Source organism: Labeo rohita, chromosome 5, assembly GCF_022985175.1.
Source record: "Labeo rohita strain BAU-BD-2019 chromosome 5, IGBB_LRoh.1.0, whole genome shotgun sequence".
Taxonomy (NCBI): domain Eukaryota; kingdom Metazoa; phylum Chordata; class Actinopteri; order Cypriniformes; family Cyprinidae; genus Labeo; species Labeo rohita.
Window position 1 is genome coordinate 31,176,926 of NC_066873.1, and position 19,853 is coordinate 31,196,778.

A 19,853-nucleotide genomic window follows, 5' to 3' on the forward strand; every position below is an offset into this window, starting at 1 on the left:
GAAATAATGCTTCAGGCTGTTTCACAACATCTTCTCATGAGAAATTAAATAACTCGTACACAATATTTAACTTGTTTTATTATTGAGAGAGGTCCAAATTCACCCTATGCTAGTTAGTACGACTTAATCAGCAGGCTTGACATTTCAACATCATTAATGGGTGCTGGAGACCAGCAATAGTCACACTGTCGGTCGATACAACACTGGAAAAAAACCCCATCAGAAAACTTTGTAAGACTTACTTTACTCTTTACGTCTCTCAGTACTTTTTTGGCATGCTGTCATCAGTCGAATGTGCCTGTAAAAAGAGCAACATTCTTTCCCTCTAACTGTAATCCATTTCATTTCTTTCTCAGCTTAGACAGGATAGCAAGTCTCTGATGGCATTACAACGACATGCATACATGACCTGAAAGTGGCATTCTGTCGAGCTAAGGAAAGAGATTTTCAGCCTTTAGCAGCCAATTAAAGTCTCAACTAACACCTTTCGCCTGGCAAAAGTGGACTAAAGAAAAAAAAAAAAAATTAAAAATAAAATAAACTGAAAGGGTGCAATGCAATTAGTATAGACGGTCTCACCGTTGGAGAACACTCTAATTAGAGTCTCAATAACTCACCAGGTTGAGTCTCAGTCTGAGGGCAATTTATCACAGACCGTCCAATCAGCATCACAGCATCTCACACAGGTTTTCAGACTACAGCAGTTGCTAGTCAAAGGTGCCGTCATTAAAGGCTCCGTTATTAAATGGTGATGATGCTTTTTAAGATCAAAACAGCTTTTTTATAAAGAGAAAGTGATAAAAAGAGAAATGTGGAATTTAATAGTCCCTAGAAGCTATTCAGTGGGGTCAAAGACACAACAAAGGACTAAGACAGACAAAAAGGTTAATGGAACAAATGCTGAAAAAGGACAGGACAGTTTTGTGAGTCTCATCTGAATTGGCTGTAGAAAGCAAAATCCTAAGAATGACGTGTGGACGTGTGAGCCCCCACAGGAACAAATGACGAAAAGACAAACACTAGCAGGTCTGGACAAGAGCAATTCCCACTCATCATATAAAGCTAACAAAAGAAGAGCAAACTCATTTAATAAATGCCAGTGCAAATTTATGACTTTGCACATATAATCACTTTGAGAAAGTTCCGTCATCTCAATGACATTTAAAACTCCAGAATATAAATATTGTGTTTGTTCAGAGCTACAAAACTTGAGGTAAATATTTTATGTAAATGTTACAGCCCCATAAAAAAACACTCATGTAAAGTTAAAATTAACTGATTTAGTTATTGCTTTGCTTTATACTAAACAGCGTTGCTCATCTTGATGGGGATGCACAGACGGTTTTCATGTGGTCTTGTGTTGATGAATCTCTTCAACTCCGCAGGCTTTCACTGGGAGACCTGAGATTCTTGCTCCCATCTCCCTCTGCATGAAGATTTGTCAGACTAATAAGGGCTGTGACGGATATGAAGACCACTAATTGGCCTCTTTGAACGATACAAGACTTTCTTTCCTGTTGGAGCAGATGAGTTGATTAAAAAACGTAAAATGATTGGTAGAATTGTTATTTAAATGTGGTGACATTCCTTTTTCCTTCATTATGAAAATTGCAGTGCTTCGCAAATGACTTCCTACAAGTATGCAAATATATTTCATTTCGGGCAATTATTTGCCATAGTTACAAACCTCTGCAGATGGCCAGTCATTGTAGATCAAAACGCACCCAAACACATTTACTTGGCCATCTAAATTGGGACATTCCACAGACCTCTACTGTTTTTATATGAATCTAGTTGTAAATACTATAACCTAACCCTGACCAAAACAGGGGCTTTTTATGCATTTTTGTAGATAGGAGAGTATGACAGGAAAGCAGTGGGAGGAGAGAGGGCAGCAGGATCGGCAAAAGACCTCGAGACGGCAATCGAACTCGGGTCACCGTGAGTGCAGTTGCGCTGTATGTCGATGCACTAACCACAAGGCTATATATTTGTTTTTATTTACTTTATTGTTATACCATGTTTACAATTGAGGACATGTCCAAAGACATTTTGCAAGATTTAGCTTACTTCTGAGTACAAATTTGCCCAACATATGGTTAAGTAGGCAAACACACAAGTGTAGTATTTACTTTTAGAATAAGGCATGCATGTACACTAAGATTATGACAAACAGCGATAAACTGATAATTATTTTTGTTAATGTCAATAACCAATACAATTCTAAACTACACTGTTTAAATAAAAACAACAATAAAAACACTAAACTAAAATCGCTTTAAATGGTAGAAGTGATGCACAAGTTTTCACTGAGCCCAAAATGTATGATTGCAGAACAATGTTTGCATTGAACATTTATGGAGCAACAGATTTTGTGTGAAAACAGATCATACAAGGTTTATTTTGTTTAAAGGGGTCATCGGATGCCCGTTTTCCACAAGTTGATATGATTCTTCAGGGTCTTAATGAAAAGTCTATTATATACTTTGGTTAAAAATTCTCAATGGTTGTGTAAAACAACACGCTTTTTACCTTGCCAAAATAAGCTCTGCAAAAATCATCTCATTCTGGTTGAGGCTGCTTTAAATGCAAATGAGCTCTGCTCGCCCCGCCCCTCTCCTCTCTCTGTGGAGAGACGAATCTGTTTACTTTAGCCGCATTTAGCCGCTAAACTTGCTAACTAGAACATTATTAGGAAAGGCAATCGCAAAGATTCATAAAAAAACCCTTTATACTCACTTCTGCTGTAAGTGAAGCTGGATCATGAATGATTCGTGCGAACATAGACGGATATATGTAGATCAGGAGGTGCATTCCATTCACAAACAAAAGTAACGTACTGCATCTTCAGCGGTTCAGATGTCGGGAGTAAATGACGACCACTACGTTCATTATTACATCCAGCAACACAACACCTCAATCGCTCAATCGGAGATATTCTTGTCTAACTTACATCCCTGCTCCGGCATCGAAACAAAGAGGACTGTTGCAGCTGATCTGAGGTAAAACGCTCATGTCAATCAACTATCGTGGGAGCGGCCTCTGTGGGTATGACGGCACACCGACAGTCATCTGAGAATGGCTCGATTTGAAAAAGGGAATATTATTTTTACAGATTAACTAAAAACCACTGCATGGATTTTTATCATTATAAGGGGCAGATTTGTACATACACTGCCAACACACATTAATGTTCAAACAACATGTAAAAGTAAACTTTGCATCCGATGACCCCTTTAATAATCAATAATAACATGGGGTAAAAGGCTCATCAGCATGGGGCAAAAGGCACACAGTGTTGATACAAATACTATAGCTAAAATAATGTTTTTTTAACGTCTAAGTTAATACTTCTCAACAAACAAATGAAAAGCGTTTTAGCAAAGTTTGTACTGTTTTCTGCTTATTTTGATAAATAAATGGAATTCATTTTTGTTCAGTAAATATACTGTCATTAAAATATTTTAATATAAAAATATATTTTAAAACACAGAAACAAAATCTTTGTTAAAAAGTAAAGATTCTGAAAATATTGAAGTATATATCCCATGATAATTTAATATAGACTTACAGTAATAACAACAAATGATATTTTATAATATATGATTAATATAATGTTTTTAAATATGATGGTTTCATTCTAAACATGGTGATTATCTCTAAGATGGACACTCAATATATGATATTTATCATCTGAATCTAACCATGTCATGTCAACAAATAAAAAAAGTCAGCAATCTATTAATTATCATGTTAATTATTGTGCCTTCAGTCCCAACAGCAGGGGTGCTTTTTACACCAAATACCATACTTTTACTTATTCTTTCATTTTTTAAAGACTGTTGCTTTAATTATCTTTAACAAAACTGAAAATCATTAAGAAGACCTTTGTCTCAAAATTTAAATAATTTTAGCGATTCTCATTTGCTACTTAAAAAATATAAAATATTAGATTAAATTAGCACAGATTCAACTTTGCGCTGCTGCCCGCGATCGTGTCAAGGATCAGCTAAATTTGCATATGCATCTTGAAAAGCAAATGTTTTGGAAAGTGCTATGCCAAGTTCTTCTGCCATCTAGTGATTTAGAGGGGCGCCTTTAGCCCCGTTGTACCCTACCCAAGGCCACAGCTAGCTATGAGGTCACCCATGTCTGGTAAATTTTTCATGCTCTCTGAATGACTAATTTGCTCTCATTTGTTTCATCTCCGCATATGAGTGTCTGCATGTATAATTAAGTTTAAACAGTTTGCAAGAATGTTTAGTGTCCATGGTGTGAAAATGATCGCAAAAATGATGGTAACTTCACCCCGTGTTCATTCAGAATGAAGCGGCGCGCACAGCCTGGAAACAGCTCTCCGCTTGTTCGCAATGCAAGGGTAAATAAATAGCTGATGTTTGAATAAGTAAATGCTTTCTTTACTCAAACACTATGTATGTAAAGGCTCATGTTTTTCAGTGACAATCCAACGCTCTCCATTGACTTTGTATTGTGGGAAGCTGCCTCCTTGTCATTTCTAATGTATAACAAAAAAAAAGAACAATGTCTAAAAGCTGCTATGTGACAAGACGTACAGTGAACAAGCTAAAAAAACAGAAATATGTTTTTATAAGCTGTCAACCCCAAAAAACGAGCGTTTAAGGACACAAAAGTTGAGCGCAATGTGTCATATTACTCTGAGAACTACACCCACTAGAGGGAAATTATAAGGTTAGAGCACACCCACCAGTTTCTGATACACACTCAGTATTTAATAATGGAACTGCGCCTGGATAAAACTGCTTCAAAATCAGAGCAAAATATTTGTTAATTTCCTCCATGAAAATTTCTATACAGTTGGAGTAAACATTAACGCACACAGGCTCATTTAGTCTAAATCTCCATTTTCAACAGCTCTGATAAGTAATAATATGATATGCGGCTGGCCAATGTTATCTTTATTTTAATCAAAACACAAAGCATTATTTACCCCGTTTGCATCTGCAAGGTATACGTGACACATTTTCCCTGTGTATCAACGTCTTTATTGGTGACTCTTGGCAATGTATTTTGCAGTGTTACTGTGAAGTGAACTGTTCATCAAGCACACCACTGCATAGAGAAAAAGACTTGAAAAACAAACACCAAGTAGGCCTAATTTAACACTGAATGCTGAGCCCATATCATTTGCTCAACCAATTATATTCGTTTGAAAATTTGCACTTTCAAAAAAAAAAAAAAAAAAAGAGGGGGTGTTTGGGGGTTAAGGAGGTTGAGCGCCCACTGGAAGAAACATAAATCAGTACCTGAGGGTATACTGCTGCCATAATATAGTATTCTATTTTCTACAGATTTTAGTAACTGCAAGTAAACTGCCGATAGAGCTATGAATTAACATCTAATAGCAACAAATATCTGTATCTTGGCACAGTTTACAGGGTGGATCTATTTTCATAGTGTGGCACCCCTGATCCCTGAGCTGAGTGCAACTATGCTAACAGAGCAGAGGAGGAAATGCCACACTCGCTTGACATAAATTTTACATTAGTTCCCTGTGCCAAGTGTGTTACCAAGGCAACCTGGCAATTAGCGGCTAATAGGAATAGTGCAATAAAAGCAGCACTGCACTGTATAAATATAATAGTGTTTATTACAGTCTTACTCCCTTTGACCACTATAAAGGGGCCATCCACACTGAAATGAATAGATGCATCAACCCTGGGGCACTCCAGCTATTCGGAGATGGGAAATGCTAATGTGGAAGGCTGGTTGAGGCAGGAGTCACATGCTTTGCATTTTTCTGTCATCTCACTGAAGGTGATGCCATGAAATGGTCTGGGCAAGCTCTGGTAGATGTGGGTGAGCTAGGGGTAAATACTGCCAAGATAAAATTAATCTGCCACAAGTACGCTGATTAGTTGGTTTATTGGCCCTTATTGATGCACCATCATCTTTCTAAAGACAATCTGTTGGGCCACTGTGTGTGATGGGATAAATAGGTTTTTTTTAAGAGTGACTGACTCCTAATAAGCTTTTTACATACATACACATTATTTATATATATATATATATATATAGGGCTGTTAGTTTAACACGTTAAATTAATTAATTAGTTATGAATAACGCAAAATAGTTAAAAATAACGCAATTAAAATATTTTAACGCAGTTAATGCACAGATCCTGTCCCCAGACCTGTACGTCATCTTATATTTCATATTCAAATATGATGCAGGGCAACAACTCCACAAATGCAGTTATGCCCTAAAATTCAAGATGCAAAAAATGTCCCTATATGTGTTTTGTCTCTTATTTATACTACATATCACAGGATATCACACGGGCAGCAAGAGCAATATGACATGAGTGCTGATTTTGTCCCGATCTATCGCAAGCTTAAATCTGATTTTATACAACACTTTAGTAAATATGAAGTGGATATTGTGTTATATTTTAAACATATTATTATGTGTTTTTGCTCAATTTTGCACAGAACATATTACCTTTGAAGCCATAGCCAAAAACGTAAAAATGCTTTTATGAAACTATACTCTAAATAAGACACTAAATCTGCCAGTAAACGGCTCTCTGAATCACTGGTTCACACGGTTCGTTCATTCAGAAACTAAACACTGCTGTGTTAAACCATGTAAACCATTTATTTTATCTGTGAACTGTTCAGCTTTCTTTTTTAATAACTGACTTTATTTTTGAATTTTTCGGATCATCAGTCATCAAACCTAGGTAAATATTGGTCACAGACACAGAGATTTACTTTAGATTTACTGTAGTTGTGTGAGTTGTTTACTTTTTTTAAATTTGTCTTCCCATTAACACCATTATGTTGTTAATTTAATTTTCGAACGCGGATCACCCACAAACACAAGAAGCAGGATTTATCGCATGAACCAATCACAGCCAAACATAACCAGTTATATCCAATCATATCGCGACACATGACTTTCCCCAATTCATTCTCAATTACCCCCACCAAACCCACCGCATACTTCAGTCTGTTAAAACTCATTGGGCTTAGGGGAGGAGCGAGAGACACGCACTCTGGCTGTAACTTACATATATATATATGGTGAAAATCTCTAATAAATCTAACATTTATTAATAGTTCTTTTACAGTACAGTCAATACAATTAAATGTACAGTTTTATAATTCTTATCATTTACAGTGAAAATCTGTAAAGTGACATTCCCACAATTCCTTGTGTGTCACTTCACATTTAATGTTTCTCATTTAAATAATTGTTTCTGTTGACAAAAAAAAAAATGGAGTGGGCATGATGAAGTGAAAGTAATACCAGTTAACCCTTTAACTGCCACCGTCCCCTCTGTGGAACGCCTAAGTTTACTTCACCATATTACATATAAATCCTAATCTAATCATAAAAAACTATACATCATTGGAAAGGTCTAAGATTCCTAAATAGATATTTCACCATATTTTTGTTACAAATCATGTAGGAAAAGTAAAAAAATCCTATATGTCAAGAGTGCATTTTTTATTTTTATAATTCATGAATGAAAACATTTGTTAATATGATTTTAATGTACATTTTTCGTGGTAATGCAATGTCTGATTTTAAAATGCCTTTCAAAGGATGAATTTTGAGATTTTAAGTTTTGAACTGATATATTATTTCTTATGATTTCTAAAACGTGACAGGGGAAAAAGGCAACGAACAAAGTCTTTTATGACAAAGGTCAGAACTCATGTTATGATGTACATTTTTTTAAGTTGCACTCTTGACATATATTAATCTATTACATTTCCTACATAATTTGTAACACACAAATATGGTAAAATATCTATTTAGGAGTCTTTTCAACGTTTCCAACCTTTCCAACAATGTATATTTTGTCATGATTAGATTAGGATTTATTTGTAATATGGTGAAGTAAACTTAGGCGTCCCACAGGGGGGACGGTGACAGTTAAAGGGTTAAGTAACATGAGAATGAGTAAATTATGACAAAATGTTTATTTTGGGGTGAATTTGACTTTTAACAAAGTATTTAAAGAGAGAACTCAGTATAAAATAGCTTTTTAATAGCTTAAAGCAGGCTCTGCTTTCAGACTGCAAAGAGAAATCACAATCACAGAGGGTGCAGACAGTTGAGGTAAATGCATGGTTTTAGTTTATGTTAATCAAATGCACAAACTGTGCAAAATTCTGACTGTGTGTATTTTTAAATAAAAATTATGTTTGTCTGAGGCCATCCTAGCAACAGGCTCCCTAGGTCCCTGCGGTGACTGGGTTTGGAGAAAAAAGCTTTTATCAGAAATGCGCACAGGCAGGAGTGTGAGCTCATTAATCCGCTGAGAGGAGTGCTGGGTTCTGTTAGGCTTTTTCAGCTGTCAGAGACTCTCTCTCCCGAGAGGCCAGTCGGCTTTACCAGAGGGAGGACCTTTCCAATTCACGCCTGTTATTTCATCTAATGCCGAGGGACTGTGATTTGAGACCTAGGCACCTGGGTTATTCAGCAGTGGCATGGTCGGTCATAGAAAAGCGGAAAAATGAAATTTTGTGTTGAAGATGGAAATAAGCTTTTACAGGACTTGTGTGTGCACGTTCAATACAAGTTAAGCTCAAGCAACAACATATGTGACAAAAATTAATTTCCAATTTTCTCTTTTTCTGTACGAGCAAAAATCTGGGTTACAGTGGTTACAGATAATTAATACAGTTAAAGTGAATTGGGCCAATCTGAAAACTGTAAAATACTTTTTCATAAAACATAAACAATATGTGTGTAAACACGTCTTTTAGTAAAAAAAAAACCCAACAACTTATTAACCTTTCCTGTGTATAGTTATATCCAAAGTTTTTTTTTTTTTATTATAATCATTTCTGCTTTTAAATCCTGGAAAACTAGCCTTTACCTCCACTGTAAAGAACGAGTCTAAATTTTCAGTCGTAATCAACACTATCCATGAATGCTGTTTATTAAGCTTATCTTGTATTGGAACATTCCTTTAAAGCTAATTAGTGTTGTGACCTTGCTAAAAAAAGCACAGGTTAGATGTTTCTGAGGTGGCAAAAAGTGATGAAATCAGTACAGTTTAGCAGTATTCAATAAATCAGATTAATTCAAAAAGCATGAGAACTCTTGTGACATATCTGTAACCGTAAGTGGACTGTAAATGTGCCGGGTGATATGTGCGACTGTTGCTATAACAACCAAAGTAAGCCACATCCGCCAGGCTTAAAGCCCTGTGGTGGTAGCACAAAATCAGCCCCCCGAGGTTGTAACGGCTCATTCCAAACTCTGATCCTCTCCTATTTCAGTTGCCCAGCGTAATTCTGTTTAAGTCTGCCTTAACACCAACCGGGCACAAGATGGATTTTCTGAATGTTTACGAACAAGAAAGTCGTAAACCAGTCTTTGTAGTCAAACACAATGGGACACATATCTGGTGACTCCAGGGTAGAATAAGTTCAGACTTCAGACTTCAACCTGAAGTCCACATGGAGTTCATCAGGATTTAAACAGCATGTAAACACTAAAGTACAGAATATTGATTGGAAATTTCTATATTTTAACACACTATAGCATTATCCCTCTTAACACCTCCCACTGAGATAAACCCATTTAAAGAAACAAAGATACATAAATGACTCTGTTTCCAAGCTACAGTTGCCAAGGTTTGAAACCACACATTCTCATCAGCCTCCTTTGGTTCAAAACCATGTTACAGAACAATTAGCTTGTGTAAGCAGTTGTGTTGGCATGCACATGCTGCTCACTGTTTGCACTGCCACTTAGTGCCTAATGTCCAGCCTGCGGAGCATGAAAGCAAACCTCATCTGAGTTGGGATATAAAACCGTAAAACTCCTCAAGGTGACTGTTGGGGCCTTAGACTTAAAATATACTCAATTAAAGCACATGTACATTTACAGACACAATTAAAGGAGAAGTTCACTTCCAGAATGAAAATTTCCTGATAATTTACTCACCCCCCATGTCATCCAAGATATTCTTGTATTTGTTTCTTCAATCAAAAAGAAATTAAGGTTTTTGTGGAAAGCATTCAAGGATTTTTCTCCATATAGTGGACTTCAATGGTGGCAAACAGGTGGAAGGTCTAAATTGCAGTTTCAGTGCAGCTTCAGAGGGCTCTACTCGATCCCAGCTGAGGAATAAGGGTCTTATCTAGCATAACAACCCATCATTTTCTAAGAAAATATAAAATGTTCAACAATGTTGGACGATTTTGAAGTTGGTGGAGAAAATTGGATGTTTTTCACGCTACCCTACCTTTTTGAACTGAAGTACACAAACAAAAGAACTAACCACGCATGAACTTTTCAACGTGATTAGACAATGCGTGAAGTCGTAGACACGCATCGCTAAGTGCAAGGCGTGCATTTCTGGTTAAAATGTATATACATTTTTATTTGTTTAGAAAATGAATGATTGTTTGGCTAGATAATACCCTTTTTCCTCGAGCCCTTTGAAACTGCAGTTTGGACCTTCAACCTCTTGGCCACCACTGAAGTCCATATATGGAGAAAAATCCTGGAATGTTTTTCTCAAAAACTTTAATTTCTTCGCGACTGAAGAAAGAAAGACATGAACATCTTTAATTTTGGAAGTGAACTTCCCCTTTAACTACACTACAACTTTATTTTCACTCATTCATCACAATTCATAATGCAGCACAGTACATGGTACATTCTCAGAACTCAGTGTTTTTCGCTGAAATGGCTCCCTAACACCATTTGGTGACACATTTGCTCTTATTTGTTTTTTTTTTTTTTTTTATCCTGGTTCTCGAGCAGGTGCCTTGTGACAAAAATGTCTCTATTAAACTCATCTAAAAGTCTAACATTTCCAAGTTCATGCACATTATTCAAATGAAAAGTGAACACCAGTGGATATGGGCAGTCTAGCTGTATCAAAGTTGATAAAGGTGTGATTCAAAAGTTCTATATGATACACAAAGCAGAAACGTTTCTATAGCAACATGACCACAAATAATTTCACATCCACCCACATAAAGACAATACTGTTAATATGAATGTAGTATTTAACAACAGAGCTTAGGCATGAAATGCCAAGTAAACACTTACTGTAAGGATTTAAATACACCGTGGATGTGAGTAAACAAGCCAAATGATTGTTTTTACTTCAGAGGGCAATGATATACACTAATATCAGCTTTTATTTAAATTAGAGCTTTTTTCAGACATGCAATATAGTGTATTTTTATTATTTTTATTTGTTATGTATAAATTGCATACTTTTTCATAACACATGTTAAAACTGCATACTTTTTTTTAACATTCAGAACAGTACTGAATGGAAGATTGTGCATGACAGTAGCCTTATAGTCATTTTTCAGCACAGTAATATAATGGTGGAGAAACTATTTTTGATTTGCATAAAATACAGCGTATAGGCTCCCTAAAAATGTTATTCTGCTACATTTCAGTAGCCTAATTGCAAATGCACTTAAGACTAAGTATTTAGTTAATGATTTCCATCTCTATGATTGCAGTTTTCATCAATTTGTGTTAAAATCATACACGTTTTGGTGTGTAGTGCAGGGCTCAACAACAAAAAAAGGATTATTTTTCATGCTAGTAGTTCAGATTTTTACTTGCATGCAACAACTAATTGATTAATAGTATGTGTTTTTATATTTGCTAGAAATGTTTTCTTGACAAAAACAAAATTTGTAACAAGCTTCATAAATTCACAAAACACTTTGTGCTGAAAAATTGTTACACTATGCAAAACATTACTAGTTTTAAGCAAATTCGCACTGATGCTTTCAAAACTATTACCTGTCATTCTTGCAATTTCTCATTTGATGTCATTTGGTGACTAAATATTTGCAACAATGCAGAATACCAGTATGAGAGAAAACCAAACATTTAGTCTGCAAGACACAAAAATGGATGTACAAACTCAGTGAATGTAAAACTGAATGTACAGTGCAGCAGTAGCTTAAAAACTGGCCCGAAACTCCCTTACATGGACTTCCATACACTTATTGTTAGGACATGCAGTGTGTTTGACCAGCTGACCTCAACTGTAGTATCATATGTCACTTTGGACTGTTCCAAAAAACTAAACACACATGTTTACTTAGCTATTTAAAAGGGGATATTCCAGAAAACAACAGAAAACAACCTTCTTCATATTTACAAAAAAAATACAGTATCTATCTCTCTCATTTAAACTGTGCAACTGGAGTTTGCATAAAAGTGGCAAAAGAATCTGTCTTCGGTGTATGACAGATGGTTTAGAGCATGCTTCAGGGCACGCTCGTGCTTAGCAACAACTGACCCACTGAGTTTCCCCTCATACTGTATTAATCTACTGTTATAGACTCTAAATCAGCCAAAATGAGATGAAACATCAGGGGGTTGGAGTTTCCTTGCTGTAACTGCAACATGCCTGAAATCTTTGACTGCAGAGATGTGCATCAAAATGCGACCCCCCCCCCATTTAGCACAAAGATTATTCTATGGCATGGCGCAACAAAGAATTTTATATCATACAACAACGTTTTCCAAATGGCACATGGTCTTGGGAGAACACCTGATTGTGCTACATATCTAGGCAACAACAGTTTTACTCTTCCTTTCTCTGCCCATCTTGTCTCACTCCGTGCTTTTATTCTGTGCATATGAAAGCATCATCATCATCTTAAAAACCCTTCAGTGGTTACAACGTGCTACACGTGCTAGCCTAAAACTTTCCACTGACATCCTCCGAGGCAGAAGGGGACCTTTAGAATGCCACCTGCTTAAGCCAGACTCTTTCCTGCTCCCCTCTTTCCATCTCTGTGTGATCCCATGTCCTTGTTCTCCGCTCTTCCTCCCTTGCATCAGCAGTCCCTCCCCTGCACCTACCCCCCTTGCTCCAAATTCAACAAACTGGGAAGAACAGAGCACACACAGATGCTGTTCGGCTTCTTACCGCTGCTTGCTGCGAGGCCAGTCCTGACCTCTTGGTAGACCCTTGTCTGGAACTCAGTCTCTTCCAAGACTCTGAGAAGCGCCCTCTGGTGGAGGGGCGCCCGGGCCCCTGCGCCTCCTCCCTTGTGGAGTTGACTTTGAAGCCTTCTCTCCTCCCCTCCCACTTTCTTTTAGTCATAACTTTGAAGGTTTCCTCAACAAATCTAAAACGAAAGCCACGGAAACAAGAAACCCTATACTGTAATATTTCGTCTTCTAGAACTCTTCCCGAGTGTCAGGGCATCTCTTTTCTGCTCTTTTCTTGAACAGAGAAGCGAAAGAAATGGAGGGAGTTTGGCTTCTACACCCTGTTGCATGTGGTCCTGCTGCTTCAGTTAATGTAGGAGGCTTCACCCGGAGAAAGAACACCACAGAAGGAGAGAGACAGAAAAAAAACTGTAGTCGGCAAAGCCCCGCCTGCAAGGTTCCTCTCCTGGTTTCAGGCTCCTGATGTCTTCAAACTGAGCGGGCAAAGGCAAAGCGAGTCACTGTGAAACTGAGCTCTCATCCTCACTCTCTCTCCCCACCCTCATTCACACACTCTCCCTCCCCTCCTCGCTCCCTCCCTTTCCACTTGTTATATCTCCCTCTCTCATCTGCTTCACTATCAGAGTTCACAGCTCACGTGTCGCCCACTCTTGCCGTTCAGCGCTTGTGGAGATTAAAGAGTTATTCAGAACAGGAGCTGAGGGTTTCTACAGGTTCCCCCTCTCTTTCTCCCCTGTGGTCCCACACTGGTTTTAATCGACACAAGAATGCAAGCTTCACGTCAGCAGAGTACCACACGCTCTACTTACCACTTTGGGATTTCAAAACCTAAGAACTTTTATTGCAGCTAACATTCAAGATCTGCACATCTGCCCTTTCTGCACCGTTACGTGTTTCACAACCGGGGGAAAACAGACCTACTTTACATAAGAGTAAAGATGAGGAATCAATTTCCTCCTGCTGAACTGATAAAAATACAAACCAAAGCAATAGAAACTGAAATATTCTGAATTAGAACTAGGCCTACAAATGCAACCATACAAAATCTGTAAGACTCTACTATTACGATATAGTGATACTAATAGCTACAAGACAAACTGATTTGTGATCAAAAACCTGACAAAGGTTTCATCCCATTTACAACACATATGTTACCCTGGACCACAAAACCAGTCATAAGGGTACATTTTTGGAAATTGATGTATACAGTTCAATGATACAATATTTGGCCTGAGATACAACTATTTGAAAATCTAGAATCTGAGTGTGGAAAAAATCTAAATATTAAGAAAATCGCCTTTAAAGTTGTCCAAATAAAGTTCTTAGCAATGCATATTACTAATCAAAAATTAAGTTTTGATATATTTACGGTAGGAGTTTACAAAATACCTTCATGGAACATGATCTTTACTTAATATCCTAATGATTTTTGGCATAAGAAAAATCAATAATTTTGACCCATACAATGTATTGTTGGATACTGCTACAAATTTACCCATGCTACTTATGTTTTTTTTTTTTTTTTTGGTCCAGGGTCACATATTGTACATAATCCTGCAAAAGACCCACCCACTCATAGTTGCCAAGGTTACCACAAGAAAACACCAGACCAGAACAGCTGGTAGTTCATTAGCATTCCAGTTTACATCAACAATTAAAAAAAATATACTGAAGCAATGATTACAGAGGATTTTTTCAAGAGATGCGATTATGACTTTTGAAACTACAAATTAAAAACATTGAGATAATTGAGATACAAACAAGAAAAATGAGTCTTGATTGTTTTTTGAAACAAGACTCATCATTCAATTTATAGCTGAAAGTTGTGGTGATGGCTCATGGATACTCCAACAGATTTCTGATCTGATTAGCAGTAAGAAAGTAACAGGTTTCTAAAGGCTTTCGTCGAGTTTAATTAAAAGTTTAAGCAAGAAGACTCTAAGGACCTGAAAGAAAAATCTCGGCATGTAACCTTGTGTAAAGCCCACAGCATACTGAGTCATCACCCTTGGAAGTAAGCGTGGTATTTTATTAAAAAAGCTGCTTGTTAGATCTGAGAAAACAAATAAGACCAACACATTTTCTGACCAGAACAACAGCCAAAAACATCACTAGTTTCTTTTTTTTTCACAAACTGTTAAAAAGAAAAAAATGAAAAAGAAAATAGCAAGCTAATCTGATTTATAGTTAGATTTGGACTGTGCATGACAAATACAAAATATTCAAATACAAAATAAATAATATTTATAGTACAAAATTAGGATTTGTATATAATTCTCAGGAACCATTTTTTCCTTTACAGATTTACTGGTCCTCCTAACAAAATTCAGTGGAGCTTGTCAAATTTCCTATGTGATTTAAAATTGACTGTTTGATAAGACAATTTCTGTCCAAGCTTCCAACATCTGACTCACAGGGACAATCATTTGCCATTATTCACTGTGGCCATTTTATCCATTACGCCCTTGCTCAGACCAGCAATTTTGTGACTGATTAAATCAGTCAGAGGCTTTTCCGCTGTTTTCAGTAACTAGAAAATTCAACATTTACAAAAGACAGAATACAGAAAATTAAAAAATTAAAAAAACAATTTTAAAATACAAATGTGTGTAAAATATAAATCTCTCTCTCTCTCTCTATATATATATATAATGTGACTCTGGCCAGCTAAACCCATTTAAAGTCTTTTTTGTGTGTGATTTACTGTTTTCTACATATAGTTATCCGTCATAAGGTAAAGAACACTGTCTGAAAATGCAACCTTGATATCTTTAATACTGATTAAGGCCATGACAAAGATTGAAATGATAGTGAAATTAATGGTTGAAATTAAACATTGATGCTTGTTATTTCATAATTAGATTCGAGACTTTTAGCCTGGATTTCACAGACAGTGTCACAAATTTCAAATAATGTTAATTTCGTTTCAAACATTTTTTTAACTTAACTGGAACACAGATGAATGCTTGGGAAAACTGTAGTCTTACCTTCATTTCTGTGCAAAGAGGTTGCAAAACTCTTCTGGCCTGGACTTTTCTTGTCATGGAGTCCTGTTCAATGAGGAACACAGAGCATTCAGTTTCTATTTATTTGAGCAAAGATTTATGTTAAATAATGTGTACTTTTTTAAAAATGTTAATACAAGACTGAAGACAATGTTTCATTTTCATATCAGTAAATGCAGTAAACTCCCTTATTTTATTTTGAGTAATTCATGACTCCAAAGGATGTCTACCCAGAGGATAATCACTTTGTATCAGCTTCAAACAAATGCATGAATCTTGCAAAAAAACAAAACAAAAAAAGTGTCTATAGGAAGACAGACTTAATCCAAGTGACTGAGTAGCTAAATAACATCACACAAGGTAAGTGTGAGCGTGTGAAGCTTAGTTTATTATTAAATGCGTGAGGAAGCAATGACTATTTTGCAGTTATAGAGCAATAAAAACCTGTTACCATCTTTATCTGTCAGCATGTGTAAGCCTGCAATGACTTCGGAGAGACACATAAACGTAGGAAATGTACTTATAATGGTAAGATATTTAAATTTCATTGCATTTGCTCTCTGAAAAGGTAAATGATTAAATTATAATGACAGAAACCTCTGGAGTATCATGGGTTAACTGGAAGGCATAAACTACTCATCTGATTAAATCACAGTGGCAATTTCTCTAAGGCAGCAATGGGCTCTTATTTAACAAAACAAAAAAAAACCAAAGTTAATCCACTGAAGTCAAATATGAAAAAAGGGAAGGGATTTCTATCCTAAATAATGTGGTGCAGTGAAAATGTATAAATGTGTGGATAGTGTGTGATTGATTTTTTTTTATAGTTCCATATTTCAATTAGTGGGTGACACCTGGGACAGTCTCAGCCTCAAACAGCACCCCAATAGAACACAGTTTGCTCACTGCCCATCTAAAACATATAGCACAGAAAACTAGAAAGCACCATCTCAATCTCAAGATGAGGTTCATACTGAACGTTTTTTTAATGCTACTGCTACTTTTTTATATGTCCATTAGTAAACCAATGTTTAAAAGGTAAGATATTATACAATAGGATGGAATAGTCAATTCACCTTTATTTTTATTGCTCTTAACCCAGCATAGATTGTTTCAAAGAAGTTTCACAGTATTGAACAGGAAAATAACAATCGATGCAAACTTCAAAACTGAGGCAAATCCAAAATCCACTGTAAAGCAACTGTAGCAAAAGTGTCATTCATTATTAAGCTTCAGTCAGTTTGGTCTTTATTTTAGTTCAGTTCAATAACTGTGTAAAATGTCCTTATTAAACAAGTTCAATACAGCAATAACCTTTGGGATAACAGTCTGTTTAAAGGAGTTTTTCACTTCCAGGAAGAAAATTTCCTGATAATTTACTCAGCACCATGTCATCCAAGATGTTCATGTCTTTATTTTTTGAGTTTTTTGAGGAAAACATCTCCATATAATGGACTTCAGTGGTGGCCAATGGACCGGTTGAAGGTCCAAATTGCGGTTTTACAATTCAGTGCATATTCAAAGGGCTCTACACAATCCCAGCAGAGGAATACGGGTCTTATCTAGCAAAACGATCGATTTCTTAAAAAAAAAATATATATATATATATATATATATATATAATTTTTAATAACAAATGCACTAGCTCTGCGAAGCACATGCACATCTTCATGCATTGCGTAATCACGTTGAAGAGTCACGAGCGGTTAGTTCTTAATATGTGTACTTCAAATTGATAATTAATAAAAAGGTAGGGTATGGCGAAAAACTTGAACTCCAACTTCAAAATTGTCCGACATCGTTGTTTTGTTTTGTTTTTTGTAAAGGGCGTTTGACTTTCTTTCATACATTTTTCTTTTCTTACATTTTTATTTGAAAACGGCCGATCGTTTTGCTGGATTGAAACTGCAATTTTTGACTTTTATCCCGTTTGCCACCATTAAAGTCCACTATACGGAGAAAAATTCTGGAATGTTTTTTCTCAAAAACCTTAATTTCTTTTTGACTAAAAAAAGAAAGACATGAACATCTTGGATGACATAGGGGTAAGTAAATTATCAGAAAATTTACATTCTGGAAGTGAACTTTACCTTCAAGACAACATTGCCGTTAACCAGCTCAATTCAGTTTTTTTTTTCTCATCCAATAAGCTAATTTAAAGAAGAACTTCATTTTTTAAAAGGCATTGCAAATAGTGCACCCAATTTAAAAATGATGTAAAATAAGTTCATGAAACAATATATTTAAATATATTGCAAAATATTATGATTATGATTTTGTCCAAAGATTTCACAGTAGTACTGTGTGTTAAATTTGTGCTGTTAAATATCTTTAAACTAAATGAAGATGAAATAATGAACTACAGGCTTGATTAACATCCTCTGAGCTCTCAGTGTTTCTGTCCGGCAGTTCTCAGGCAAAATAAATCAACTGCAGTGTGGACCAGACTTTAGCTGTTAGTCAAAAGTCTGTCTGTACCTATAACAGTGTTATCAATTCTCATGTTCTCCTATCTCCTATATCCAGCTTGTGCATTGTTTTGAGTGTACTAATGTGTTATCTGTCAGGCCCCATAATTTCAAGTTTAAAAAACACAGGAACAAAACTGTAACACACTCACAGAAGGAGGCGGAGGCGTTGGATCCATGTGCGATACTTTAATGACGTAGTCGTGCAGGCGTAAGTCAAACAACAGCAAACGGGAGCAATAAGGAGAATCCAGAGCGTAAACAAACAGTCCAGGCAATAAGTCCAATAGGCAGGCAGCAAGCGGGGTAAACGATATAAACAATCCGGTCGGTAACAAAAGGCAATAGATACAAGGAAAACGCTCAGAGATTGCTAGAGACTAGACAATACTTCGCGGGGGTTTTACCGCGGGAGCGCGGTATAAATGGCCGCCGGAGGGAAGTGACCCGGAAGACCCGGAACCGGAAGCGGGAGGGTCCCAGGTACGGGGTGCGGAGCGATGTCAAACTAAAAGTCCGGGGATGGTTCCCGCTGACGGCGGTTAGAGGGAGCCACAGAGACCGCCGTGGTGACAGAGCCCCCCCCCCCCCTGCGAGCGACTCCTGGCGCGAGGAGGTACCCGACGCCGGGGTCTGCCCCTTCCTCGAGGGGCTGGTCGATCTGGGTGATTAGTGTGGAACTCAGTGGTGAGAGAGGGGTCCAGTATATCTCCGGAGGCGACCCATGATCTTTCCTCTGGGCCGAAGCCCTCCCAGTCGACTAGATATTGTAACTGACCTCTCCGGCGTCGGGAGTCCAGGATAGTATTAACCCGGTAGACCTCCTCGCCGTCGACGCCAATGGGGGTAGGTCCCTGGGAGGCGGTCCCCTCTAGGTTCTCCGCTCCTTCCGGATCGCCAGCGGGCTTAAACAGAGAGACATGGAAAGTGGGTGAGATTCGGTATTCAGCAGGGAGAGCTAATCGAAAAGACACAGGTGTGATCTGTTTAACTATCTTGAAGGGACCCACGTACCTGGGAGTTAGTTTTTGCAGGGCTGACGAAGACGCAGATCCCGGGTCGAAAGCCAGACCCACTGTCCAGGTTGGTATGGTGGATTGGGGCGGCGCCTGCGATCGGCTTGCGTCTGGGTGCGTCGTACAGCCCCCCGAAGATGGACGTGGGCCTGGTTCCAGGTCTCCTCGCTGTTCTGGAGCCAGGAGTCTACTGCTGGGAGCTCTGAGGGTTCCCCGGACCAGGGGAACATGGGTGGTTGGTAGCCCAGTACGCACTGGAACGGGGTAAGGTTAGTGGATGGTTTGTGAAGGGAGTTCTGGGCATATTCCGCCCAGAACAGGAACCGACTCCAGTCCTCCTGGCGGTTCTGACAGTATGTTCGGAGGAAGCGAATAAGTTCCTGGTTAAGACGTTCCACCTGCCCATTGGCCTGAGG

The 19,853-nt window shown here is 37.5% G+C and overlaps 1 protein-coding gene across 6 annotated transcripts in view; it reads right to left on the reverse strand.

The window, feature by feature from the left end:
• Positions 1-19,853, reverse strand: part of trpm3 (transient receptor potential cation channel, subfamily M, member 3) — a 170,821-nt gene that overhangs the window by 136,816 nt on the left and 14,152 nt on the right. For 4 of the 6 annotated variants that reach the window (XM_051108904.1, XM_051108896.1, XM_051108895.1 and 1 more), the window contains exon 1: positions 12,923-13,445. In XM_051108904.1, the coding sequence (XP_050964861.1) occupies positions 12,923-13,099 (177 nt within the window). In that variant the 5' untranslated portion in view covers positions 13,100-13,445. Of the gene's footprint in view, positions 1-12,922; positions 13,446-15,935; positions 15,999-19,853 lie in introns of those variants that run through there. The other 2 variants (XM_051108900.1, XM_051108903.1) reach the window with 1 other exon arrangement.